Here is a 13,195-nt window from a genome sequence, read left to right as displayed (position 1 = left end):
TTCATACAATTTTAAAAACATTACAATGCATTCACAACACACGGTGTTCCCTCAGGCCCCTACTCCACCACTACCACATATCTACAGTACTAAATCCATGTGCGACTATGTTTGTGTTGCTTCAGTCCCCGCTGTTCCATAAGGTGTTTTTTTAAATCTAATTTTACTGCTTGCATCAGTTACATGATGTGGAATAGAGTTCCATGTAGTCATGGCTCTATGTAGTACTGTGCGCCTCCCATAGTCTGTTCTGGACTTGGGGACTGAAGAGACCTCGTGACATGTCTTGTGGGATATGCATGCGTGTCCGAGCCCTGTGCCAGTAGTTTAGACAGACAGCTAGGTGCATTCAACATGCTAGGTGCATTCAACCTCTCATAAATAAAAGTAGTGATGAAGTCAATCCCTCCTCCACTTTCAGCCAGGAGAGATTTACATTAATATTAGCTCTCTGTGTACATCCAAGGACCAGCCGTGCTGCTCTGTTCTGAGCCAATTGCAATTTTCCTAAATACTTTTTTGTGCCACCTGTCCAGGGGGTGTACTTGTACATCAAGCTGCCTCACTCTACGGAGATAGGCCCTGGCTCACACAAAGCTACTTACAGCCTATCGGGAGAGAGGCTGGCTGGCATGCAAGACTACAATGACCCAAATCCATGCTTCCTCTGTCCTGGTTTCCTCAATTCCTGTCAAAGTACACTGGAAGAGAGCATCCAAGGTCCCTCCCTCCAATGACTTATGATAGGAATCAAGAAGGGAGGAAGTAGGGAATTGACAGTTAGGGGCTGTGTCTGAACGTTACTTTGGGCCTGCAGTACTTCCTATATTGTGGCTCTGGTCATTAGAGTAAAATGACTTGGAAACATTCAGTACGTTTTAACACATACAAAACCGACTTCCATCATGGTAATAATGCAATAGACAAAAATAACTTCAAACCTCAGCATTTAAGAACAATGCATTATTTAATAAAGTAAAAATAGAAAAAAACTAAAAACAATGGATTAGCATGCAGTATTATCCAACATACATGGTGGTCATCAGGATGTTTGTGTAAAGTGACCACAGCATGAGTACAGCATGGTCCGAGCCACACCGACCAGGGAGGGGCCAAGAAGTAACCAATCTCAACTTGGTCCCGCCCGTCACTGATTAGGTAGCAAAGCCAGCACGCTCTGATATCCCTTTAGGACCACCGTAGAACCAGCAACATTCTTCCTGCACCAAGTAACCAGAGTTGTGTTTATTAGGGCACAAAACATTTTGCAAAGGAAACCGAAAATGAGTGTTTCTTCTTGGGCACGTCTAGTCCGTCCACGTTTCAGTCAGTTTTCTTCCGTTTGGTGCCTAATGAATACGACACATGCTAAAAACAAATGCGAAGGCGACTCATTCAACAGCAGAGCTCAAAAACAGCTGCATCTGGACAAACCCCAGACCAGTACAGTTCTTAACGCACAAGGAACAGGCATCAACACATTCAATATGACACATACAGTATACAGTGTGTCATAAATAGTATACATGGAGATCAGAACCAGTGTGTCCATAGCAGGCAGTTGCATAAAAAAATACTGATATGAGAGTAAATGTCTGTTCAGAGCTCGAGGGGGGTTTGGTTTAGGAATTGCATTTTTTAAGCCTTGTTGTGTCCATGGCGACAGACGCAGCCCCCACATCACCTCCAGAAAATACGCAAAACAGGAAGAGGATGAATGTGTGGGACCAGTTTCTTGTTCTTCTGATTGATAAGCCATATAGTCAGGGTCACTGTTCAGGCAGCCATGATGGGTGGAGCCATTAGGGGGCCTTGATCTTCTTGGGTCGAGGAGAGGCTCCGTTCTCAGCTTTGATTGCGCCGTTTTCATGGTGGCCAACTGGAGGAGGGCATTCACACATGAACAAACCTAAATACACTTGCTGTAATAGAATGTCTTCAACTCGTACTATTAAAGCGCGTGTGTTTGTCCACTCACTGGAGTCTCTCTTCAGCGGTCGGGGGGTTTGCTTGGCGGCGGCCCTCTTCCTAGCGACCTGTTCGTGTCTGAACTCTCGCCACCGCTTCAGCTGGAAACGGATAAACTTCCACAGGAGCCAGGACTGGGTCAGACTCACCAGCAACAACACAGGCATCCTATAGAGAGGGTGAGGAAGGAGAGGGAGAAAGGGGGGAAGGAGGAGAGGGAGAAAGGGGGGAGGGAGGAGAGGGAGAAAGGGGAGGGAGGGGAGAAAGGGGGGAGTGTGTTTGTGTGTGAGTGCTCACACTTGCGTGATATTTTATAAATGTTTTATTTAACCAGGTAGGCTAGTTGAGAACAAGTTCTCATTTACAACTGGCCAAGATAAAGAAAAGCAGTGTGACAAAAACAACAGAGTTACACATGGGATAAACAAACGTACAGTCAATAACACAATAGCAAAATCTATATACAGTGTGTGCAGATGGCGTGAGGAGGTAAGGCAATAAATAGGCCATAGTAGCGAAGTAATTACAATTTTGCAAATTAACACTGGAGTGATAGATGTCCAGATGATGATGTGCAAGTAGAAATGCTGGTGTGTGTAATTTGTGTACAATAGACATAGACGCTACTAAAAACCCTTACCGTATCAGCACAGTGTTAAAGTTGCCCATGTCCCAGTCCAGCCCCTGGTTTTCGGCACGGGCCAACCCAAAACCCACAGCCAGGAACACAAGTGTGAGGGTCACCATCCGCGTGAACACAAAGTTCACGGCCCACAGGTCAAACCTGGACACACATCAGTAAATAACAGAAGTGGATTATGATTATTAGGATTGATCACAAGGCATGCAGTGCCATTAAAGGTCAGCAATAAGACATCATCATAAGCAGCAGGGAGACTTCCAGCATAATATATACACACACACACACACACACACACACACATATTGGCCAAGAATGTTGCAATGAGCCAATAGGGGGAGTCTTGGCAGGTTGTTTTTCAGGAAGTCACCCCAATATGTCTGCTGATGTCATATTACAGTCTACTTTTAATGAAGTGCTGTTCACGTCACATTATAATATGAACAGCACTTCTATATGATATGTTGTTGTGCAGTTGGAAAGTAAAGAGAGAAGGTTATGACAAAGGTAAGCAAGCCTTGTCCGAGCCAGAACGGCCCATTGGGCAGGAGCCCGTCTCCTGATTCTGTAGCGTGAGGCAGCTTGATGTACACCTCCTGGACAGGAAACGAGTATCACAGGGCCTTACCCCCAAGCTATCTCCTTAATAATGAGTTCCAAGAGGAGCGGGATCAGGTCCCAGTTTAACAGTCTTTTGTATGACTCAACCGCGGATCCCCCAACCTTCCAATCTGAGGCCGGACACGCGAACCACAAGGCCACAGAGTTGGAAATAGGAACTCACATCTTTTGGTGGCTCTCATCAGTGAAGTAGAATATTCTGGCGATGTGGAAGCCCAGCTCAGACAGGTACTGCAGACAGAGGAGTACCAGGCCTACAGGACTCAAACTGTGGGAGAGGAGGGAGTATTAGGGTTTTATGGGTGCTTAGACATGCTTATGTGTATATGTGCTCATGCGCTTTTATATGTATTTGTGCTAATATTAGGTACTTATCTATGTTTGTATAGGTGCTTACTTGAGCAGGTACGCTGCAGAGATGTGCAGCAGGTAGAGGCAGATATACTGCAACTGGCGAGGGATCTCCTCCTGAGGGACAACAACAACGAGCAGTCACACCAACAACTTCTGGTTGTCTGTCAATAGGAATGGAAGCACTCAGAAAGACGCCATGTGGGTGTAAACTAATATAGGGAATAGTTCACCCGAATGGCACGTTTCCATATCATTTTCTTTTTACCTTGAAAGTAAAGGAGTCTATGGACAATCAGATGAATTGCAGCTTTCAATGTGAGGAAAGTAACATGTGATTGTTTACCCAAATGACAATCATTTTTATGATGAATATAATCTGACAGAATTCGTTATTCAGTCTATGGGCTGATTTAATGAAGATTTCCTTTCAGCTAATTGTTTTCGCACAACACACACAGAGATATCAGTCCTCTGTTTCCCACAGCCTCAGCACTGACCTTGCGTACTTTCTGGAAGTAGATCTCAGGCAGGGCGTGAAGCCAGTAGGCCAGCTGAGTGAGGTAAAAGAACTTCACCTGAAACCTGCAACACAGAGAGAGAGAGAGTAGTTGTTCAAGGATACAGTACAGAGCAGGGGAACTACCCAGTGATGTATAGAAATCCTGGATTGCTGATGCTATGCATTTGCCATTGAGAGGCTTTGAAGCCACCGGCAATCCCCAGTAGGATCAGTCTTCCATGGGAATGAATGGAATTCTGCAGTATTTCAATTAAATATTTCAAGAACAAAATGACATGTATTTAAGTATGTTGTAGTGGCGATAGTAACATTAGTAATCTCAAAATTATACTTTAAGGAAAATATTTTTATTTGTTTTAATTATTTTTAACTTGTTTAGCTGACATGATATAATTTAAAGTATGGATTAAGGTGTCTAATATAATACATGTGGCAAAATCCAATGTAGACATTAATGCATTTATATATATTCCAAAACAAAAAACAATTACAATGGAGGAGTGCCAAGATGGAAGCAAGGTGGCTTCAACACAGCCCATCTGTAAATAGCACACCCAACTACCTCATCCCCATATTGTTCTATTTTTTGTTGTTGCTCTTTTGCACCCCAGATTCTCTACTTGCACATCATCTTCTGCATCTATTCCCTCCAGAGTTAAATGCTAAATTGTCATTATTTCGCCACTATGGCCTATTTATTGTCTTACCTCCCTAATCTTACTACATTTGCACACACTGTACATAGATTTTTCTATTGTGTTACTGACTGTATGTTTGTTTATCCCATGTGTAACTCTGTGTTGTTGTTTTTGTCGCACTGCGTTGCTTTATCTTGGCCAGGTCACAGTTGTAAATGAGAACTTGTTCCCAACTGGCCTACCTGGTTAAATAAAGGTGAAATAAAAAAACAGCACCCCTATCAGTCATCTATTGTATATATAGTGCATGAGGGAAATATTCAGACCCCTTGACTTTTTCCACATTTTCTTATGTTAGACTTATTCTAAAATAGATTAAATAGTCGTCGTCGTCCCCCCCTCATCAATCCACACACAATACCCCATAATGCCAAAGCAAAAACAGGTTTAGACATTTTTGCAAATGTATTAAATTAAACTGAAATATCACATATACATAAGTATTCAGACCCTTTACTCAGTACTTTATTGAAGCACCTTTGGCAGCGATTACAGCCTTGAGTCTTCTTGGGTTTGACGCTACAAGCTTGGCACACCTGTATTTGGGGAGTTTCTCCCATTCTTCTCTGAAGATCCTCTCAAGCTCTGTCATGTTGGATGGAGAGCATTGCTACACAGCTATTTTCAGGTCTCTCCAGAGATGTTCGATCAGGTTCAAGTCCGGGCTCTGGCTGGGGCACTCAAGGACATTCAGAGACCTGTCCAGAAGCCACCTCTGTGTTGTCTTTGCTGTTTGCTCAGCATCATTATCCTGTTGGAAGGTGAACCTTCAATCCTGTGTGAGGTCCTGAGCAGGTTTTCATCAAGGATCTCTCTATACTTTGCTCCGTTCATATTTCCCTCGATCCTGACTAGTCTCCCAGTCCCTGCCGCTGAAAAACATTCCCAAGGCATGATGCTGCCACCACCATGCTTCACTGTAGGGATGCTGCATTCTTGCCAAAAATGTCAATTTTGATTTCAGCAGAGCAGAGAATCTTGTTTCTCATGGTCTGAGATTCTTTAGGTGCCTTTTGGCAAACTCCAAGCAAGCTGTCGTGATTTTTACTGAGGTGTGGCTTCCATCTGGCCACTCTACTATAAAGGCCTGATTGGTGGAGTGCTGCAGAGACGGTTGACATTCTGGAAGGTTCTCCCATCTCCACAGAGGAACTCTGGAGCTCTGTCAGAGTGACCATCGGGTTCTTGGTTACCTCCCTGACCAAGGCCCTTTTGCCCCATTTGCTCAGTTTTGCCGGGTGGCCAGCTCTAGGAAGAGTCTTGATGGTTCCAAACTTTTTCCATTTAAGAATGATGGAGCCACTGTGTTCTTGGGGACCTTCAATACTGCAGAAATATTTTGGTGTCCTTCCCCAGATCTGTGCCTCGACACAATCCTGTCTTGGAACTCTACGGACAATTCCGTCGACCTCATGGCTTGGTTTTTGCTCTGACATGCACCGTCAACAGGTGTGTGCCTTTCCAAATCATGTCCAATCAATTGAATTTACCACAGGTAACTTCAATCAAGTTGTAGAAACATCTCAAGGATGATCAATGGAAACAGGATGCACTTGAACTCAATTTCAAGTCTCATAGCAAAGGGTCTGAATACTTATGCAAATAAGGTACCAGTTTTTTATTGTTAATAAATGTGCAAAAAAATCTAAACATGTTAGCCCTTTGTAATTATGGGGTATTGTGTGTAGATTGATGAGGCTTTTTTATTTATTTAATCCATTTTTGAATACGTGTGTAACGTAACAAAATGTGGATAAGTCAAGGGGTCTGAATACTTTCCGAAGGCACTGTGTGTGTGTGTGTGTGTGTGAGTCTGCTATTCCATTTTAGATGCAGACCCTGTTTAGTGCTGAGTCATCATACCGGAGGTGGACATGTGGGTAGTTCTCCCAAAGGCTGCTTGGGTGAAACACGTATCCTTCCTGCAAAGGGAAAAGGGAGACTCAGTGGAATTGTTCATGATGATTTGACCTAACACTACACATTGATGCGTTTCTTACCGTTAGAAGTATGTAGAAACTCCACACGCTGGACACCAGGTGAAACACACACAGCTGGCCTGACTCACTGAACTTGGTGTTCTTGCTTTTTGAGAGATGGAGGCGCCTATTCACTTTCTAACAACGAAAAAAATAAATGACAAAAAGAGGAAAAAGAGCTACAAAATGTCATTATGATACAAAATGAAGTGAACAAAAATAAAATGACCTACAAACAAGATGGCTATTTTTAGCCACTGAAACCCTTCTGAGGGGTGTACTACAAAGTAGGATCAATGAGTTAGCCAGCTAATATGATAACAGAAATAACTACTGATTTTATGGTTCATTAAAAAAAGCTAAACCTAGATATGTCTTTTCGTTTGTTAAATCAATTAGAGTTGTCAGAAAATGTTGACAAGTTTGCTGGCTAACTCCATATCCTGCTTTGTAGTACACCCCTCTGAGCAGAGACATGCCGTTCAAGCGTTAAGCCATTGTAAAACACACTTGATTATGGAGCTAGAGAGGAAAATAATAACAATCCCATTACCTTTTTTTGAGATCAACCATTTTTATTACAATCTCATTCCTGTTACCCGGGTCCCAGATTTGTTTGTGCCGTCTTGCCAACTCTTATGGTCACGGTCATGCTAAACATAGGAGTTCGCAAGATAGCCCAAACAGATTTGAGATCAGGGCCCATATCCACAAAGCATCTTAGAGTATGAATGCTGATCTAGGATCAGTTTTGCCTTTTAGAATTTTTGCCATAATGAATAAAGAATATAATGGTACAGATCCTAGATCAGCACTCCTATTCTGAAATGCTTTGTGGATACGGGCCCAGGCTACATTCCTGTGTCCTGCAAGTTGTCTAGGAGAGCAGACAGAAAGACAACTCAATATGACCTTGTGACCTCATGAGGAGTCTGTCTGGAGTAGGCCCATAGACGCTGATCTAAGGTCAGTTTCGCATGTCCACTTCATGTAATGATTGATTGATCCTACATCTGTGCTTAAAAGGGTACTCTTCAACTCATACCTGAATCTCCATTTTACCCCTTGTGTTTCCCTACCATTGTATCAATAAGTCAGGCCACTCCGCCTAGCCCCATTGACTCCAGACTGTAATAGTTTAGCAAATATTGGTTTCAATTGACAGACAGTTAAGATGCCAGAGTACCTTGGCTGTTGCTTTGGGAACCTTTGCAACCTACTTAGAAAAAACAATCTAGGGGATACAAAAACACTAATATCCAAAATGCTGTGGGTCTTGGTAGTACTTACATCCAGGACGTACTCCTGCACCACAGCGTGGAGGATGATGGTGATGAAGAAATAGAAGAGGATAGTGGTGCAGTCTTGCCAGCCGTACTGGTACAACGTCACCTCTCCCTCTGGACAGACGGACCGAAGGACAAACAGACAGGCAAGAGGACGGAGGGGAAAGACGGGCAGGCAAGAGGACGGAGGGGAAAGACGGGCAGGCAAGAGGACGGGGGGGAAAGACGGGCAGGCAAGAGGACGGGGGGGAAAGACGGGCAGGCAAGAGGACGGGGGGGAAAGACGGGCAGGCAAGAGGACGGGGGGGAAAGACGGGCAGGCAAGAGGACGGAGGGGAAAGACGGGCAGGCAAGAGGACGGAGGGGAAAGACGGGCAGGCAAGAGGACGGAGGGGAAAGACGGGCAGGCAAGAGGACGGAGGGGAAAGACGGGCAGGCAAGAGGACGGAGGGGAAAGACGGGCAGGCAAGAGGACGGAGGGGAAAGACGGGCAGGCAAGAGGACGGAGGGGAAAGACGGGCAGGCAGACAGACAGACGGGAGGACAGACAGGAGGAAGGACAGAGAGACGGGAGGACAGACAGGAGGAAGGACAGAGAGACGGGAGGACAGACAGGACAATGGAGGACAGCGATGCATAATGAATGACAAGGGACACTGGTCATACACACGTAGGCTACAGCTAGGAATGCGTTAATGACAACAGGTATTCTCAGAACAACTTATGCGGCTCTTTCAGACTCAAAAGGAGGAAAACTGAATAAAAATCAGGCCTAGATCAAATTCACATTGTGGAGCGGGTAACAGGCGACCTCTCGCTTTAATAGCTGGGTGCTCAGCCATATATGACAAAGACATCCAATTAAATCCCAAGTTCAAGAATCATTGGGAAACTCCAGTTTTTTTTTAAAGGACTAAAAGACCATTTTTTTCGGCCGGGCAGGCTGGCTAACATGTTTCGGCAGTTACGCCTTCATCAGTACTTGAAAGGGTTTGAAGTGCAGTGCACTTGATTTAGCTTGGCGTTTTCACTTTCTATTCCATTGGTTCCATTGTACTAGGCAAACTAAACCAAGTGCAGCTCAAGTATCTGAAAGTATTTGACCCAGGTCTGAGAAATAGCACATAGGCCTACTCTATGTGGCCTACTCTAACAAAGGGTTTACACAGGCAGCCCAATTCTGATCTTTTTTCCCACTAATTGGTCAGAATGAAGCTGCCTGTGTAAATGCAGCCAGAGTGATGCAATGCTACTGAGCAAGTATACAGTAGGCCCAGATCCTTTTAGTCTATAGTATGTCTGCGTCCCAAATGGCACCCTATTCCCTACATAGAGCATTACTTTTGACGAGAGCCCTAGAAGCCCTGGTCAAAAGAAGTGCACTATATTGGGAATAGGGTGCCATTTAGGACGCATAGCTGATGTGGTAGTGTATCATGGGGGTTGTGGTAGTGTATCATGGGGGTTGTGGCACAAACCTGGTGACAGTGTGCTGATGTTGTACTGAGGTTGAATAAACAATATGGCAGTCTTTGCTGTTGCCTAGAAAAGAGAATCATAATCACATTTAGGTTATATCCATCCTGTCTGACTACCTTCTTATTATACTGCCAAATGACTTGCCTATGCATGACCTCCTCTATAATGCAATCAAGTACACACAGACAAATATAGAGAGTTCTGGTAATGGACGTTTGTTTGTGTCTCTCTCTCTATCCTCAAACTGCTTAAAAAAATGGCAACTTTCTCAAACACCTCCCACTTTTGGGCGTAATTTGACGTTGTGCTTTGAAAATGAATCTGGAGAAGGGTGTAAATGTGGCCTGCAATTCTGGGTGTTCCTACATCTGGAGGAACCCCTCTTTATAAACTAGGAATCCGGTACACAGGAGGGTTGGGGGGGGGGGCTCCAGTACAGTAGGTGGCGTTGGATGCCCACCGAAGAAGAAGGTGTGGGGGGGGGGGGGGGGGCGACACCGGTGGCTAGCTAGCTAGGACAACAGTAGTTGGGGCGTTTGCCCCCGCCTGTCAGGCCCTGCTTTCCCATGGAAAGGACTGCGAGGGAAGGACACTGTGTGTAGGACTCCAGTACACAAACCAGGGGAAATCCAGAATATCAAGGCTCACAAGATAGCCTTCATGCTGGAACCAATGGGATGCTGGGGGGGGTTACTGCAGATGCAGAAATGCCCTGAATTCAGGGCTGCAATCACACTATTGGAATGCCAAGGTATGACTGTGCTGTAGAAAGAGAGAAAAAACATGTAGGCTCGGCATGACAAGGCTTGCATTGACGAAGAAGGGATGACGCTACTTTTACAGTAGACTAAACTCTAGACTGGAGTGCACTAACAAGTCGCCAACATTCCATGCGTGAGGGGCCCACCGAGTTCATGAGAGAGGATCTCGTTTACGTGGGTCTATTCAGAGTGTTGGTTTAACTCGGGGAAACCCCCTCCATAGTCTGTAGGAACACATGGAGGCAATAGCTCGCTGAAGGGAAATTACATTCCGGATTGACCCCTAAAGAGGCAAAAAAAAACTAATCGCAGCAATGAAAATGACTTTGCAAAACGAACCGTAGAGTGTTATTTTAACGGATTAGACTACGGCAAGTGTTTCTGTGCCAATTCATCATCCAACGATGACCATTTCTGGTCGAACCATTCAATGATCTAACCACGAAGTCAAAGGGGTACCATTTTTAGGTCTACGTTTGTCCTTTAATTAAAATGACAGCTAGGGCGCAAATAGATCATGGAACACGGTTGGTGTCAAGAGCATAGAAAAGCGAGTCAGTCTACTCTTTCATTGCAAATTAGAATCGCTGAAAAACGGAGACGTGGCAGTTAACAGCGGAATAACAGCGGAATAACGTTACCTGAGTCGAAACACATTTATTCCTGTATGGTAATTAGATGAGCTTTTCGTTGATGTCAAACACACAGAACGAGTTCATTAGTTGAACATCAATGCAAAATGAAAAAGTAACACATTGTAATAACAATTCAAAACGGACAAAGTGACAACACACTTTAAATGGGCTAATCGTACGCAAAAACGTTTACATTTGAAACGGAATTTGTCCCGTTTTATCTAACAAAAACGTAGATTAACTAGCCTACAGACTGATGTTGAGATTAAGGAAATTATGCTGTAAAGATGTCCTGTCTTTCGCTTCAACTTTATCGCGGTCAATTTGAACACAAACGATAAATAAATTCTGCTAAATTGTTACTTTGTAACCCTAGGTAGACAACACTGTTGCATTGTAACAAAAACTGCAACAATGTATTCGCCAAGCACCATGTCTGCACAACACATTCAAATGATGTCGCCAACAGTGGTAGCAACAAAGTCACATTTACAACCGATTTCACATGTCATTCAACTAGGCCACATGCCATTGGAATATCTCATAGTTAGATTGTATAGTGGACCTGCCAACAAAACAAAATCACAGCTGAGTGAGGCGAGGGGAAAAATGAAATCAGAATTCATCTCACCTCAAACATCAATCCAATGAGAATAAAAATGACCAAACTAAAGACGATATCGGCATGATTTTGTATTAAGAATTCCTGGCTGAAGAAGGGATAACTCTTGTTTCTCCTCCGGAATGCCATTTCAGCAGAATTACTTTGTCCCCCAAAATGTTCTGACTGCGAAGTTGAGAAGTTAACTGTCTCGCCGCTCTGCGCATGTGCACATTCTTAAAAGGGGACGTTTTTTACATTCCTCATTAAAGGCAAGGCGAAGTGAAATTCCTGCACAACTCCACAATGCTACAACGTTTAAACAACTTTCAAAGCATTTTCTTATTTACAACAACAATGTTCGACATGATTTATGTAAATCTAGTTAGCATTAATAAATGAGCGAGCTTGTTTTCAAATCACCCTCTTTTCAAAGGACAAATAAAGACACAAATTACCCCATATTACCTATGTATTACTATGTAATACCTACAAACATAGCATAACTTATTTGCTTTTAATGTAGATATAAAATAATATAATGCATACATTCATTTGTATACAAGAATTCAATGAAAGACCAAATAATTAAAACTACTTTTTGCATTATGTCCACCCAATATAACCTTTATTGCTTCTTTGTTATCAAGCCACCAGTGGCCTTGACCTATGGAACAAAATGTTGAATAGGCAAACACCTGAGAGGGAGAAAACTATGAAAACCAGCATCATTTTAGTGTTCTGTATGCGTTGTCTATGGATCTCATCCTGGGTCCTTTATAGAACATTTAGTCAACAATACCATGATCCCTTATAAGGGCGATGGAAAAGTTAGCACAGCAAAACATGTCTTGGATATCCCTAAGTCACATTTGAGGTGTGGAAACTTAACCATGGGCCCGACACAGTACAACAACATATTATATCTCATCTCAACCGAAAAACTGCATTTAGCAAGTTAACATGTTCAACATGGCTTTGAGACAAAGAATAAAAAACATCTATATTTTTGACAACATAATATACCTTAAAAATATGAATTAGCTCTTAGCAATAAATATGTTTGTTAATATGAACAACTTCGCAAAAGGCAAATGGTGTCCTATAAAAGCGAGACACCTGTCAAATTTCACCATCAAACAGTTTTGTCGAGTAGACATTGGAGCCCTGTCTGTCCTAAGCAGTGTCAGCAAATGAATGTATATGTTCACCAGTGGTGTAGCCATTACTCCACAACATAGCAAACGGTAGCAAAACGTTTTTTTTTTGCACTGAAAACAACTGTTTCTTATTGGACAAGTTCAGGTTAGTCACTCCCTGTTAAGACTGTTTGCTTCCGGTTGGTTTTGTTTGGATCCTAGTGAATACCCCCCTGATCACATGTTCATTTTGGGGGGAGCGAGCATCTTTTCAAAAGAATAACAAAAACACACAAGGAAATTAGAGGTGCATCAATGGTACTTGGTATCGGGCCGATATGCTACTACTTGAACCGGGTATCCGTAAATGCTAGCAGAGACAACGTTCAGATATGTAGCTGACATATTGTGGTGGGCATCTTCACTTTAGCCGAGGTCATGTCTCCTGCCTAGTAGTGATGGGAGAGAAAAAAAAAAAAATCATCGATACGGTTACACATCGGGATATTCGTTT

The 13,195-nt window shown here is 43.3% G+C and overlaps 1 protein-coding gene across 4 annotated transcripts; it reads right to left on the bottom strand.

Moving 5' to 3' along the window:
- Window positions 1-948: 948 nt before the first annotated feature.
- LOC115175064 (translocating chain-associated membrane protein 2) lies at window positions 949-11,861 on the bottom strand. Of its 4 annotated transcripts, XM_029734226.1 has the most exons (11): window positions 11,573-11,838; window positions 9,545-9,608; window positions 8,071-8,180; window positions 6,802-6,918; window positions 6,665-6,723; window positions 4,081-4,165; window positions 3,627-3,697; window positions 3,393-3,497; window positions 2,609-2,752; window positions 1,979-2,136; window positions 949-1,879 (listed from the first exon to the last, which is right to left on the bottom strand). In XM_029734226.1, the coding sequence occupies exons 1-11, from the start codon at window positions 11,690-11,692 to the stop codon at window positions 1,803-1,805; spliced, it is 1,110 nt and encodes a 369-aa protein (XP_029590086.1). In that variant the 5' UTR covers window positions 11,693-11,838; the 3' UTR covers window positions 949-1,802. The 4 variants fall into 4 exon arrangements, with proteins under 4 accessions (XP_029590086.1, XP_029590085.1, XP_029590084.1 ...); XM_029734225.1 differs by having other exon boundaries at window positions 949-2,136; window positions 11,573-11,861; XM_029734224.1 differs by lacking the exons at window positions 9,545-9,608; window positions 11,573-11,838 and having other exon boundaries at window positions 8,071-9,532.
- Between the last annotated feature and the right edge of the window lie 1,334 nt (window positions 11,862-13,195).

Source organism: Salmo trutta, chromosome 35, assembly GCF_901001165.1.
Source record: "Salmo trutta chromosome 35, fSalTru1.1, whole genome shotgun sequence".
Taxonomy (NCBI): Eukaryota; Metazoa; Chordata; class Actinopteri; order Salmoniformes; family Salmonidae; genus Salmo; species Salmo trutta.
The sequence above is the reverse complement of the archived record's forward strand: the minus strand, read 5'-3'. Positions and strand labels throughout refer to the sequence as shown.

Coding starts and splice junctions, on each gene's coding strand:
- LOC115175064 (XM_029734223.1), bottom strand. CDS start 8,730: ATGACCAGTGTCCCTTGTCATTCATTATGCATCGCTGTCCTCCATTGT. Junction 6,919..8,070: donor TGCAGGAGTACGTCCTGGAT/GTAAGTACTACC, acceptor TTTCGTTGTTAG/AAAGTGAATAGGCGCCTCCA. Junction 2,137..2,608: donor TTTAACACTGTGCTGATACG/GTAAGGGTTTTT, acceptor CCCTCTCTATAG/GATGCCTGTGTTGTTGCTGG.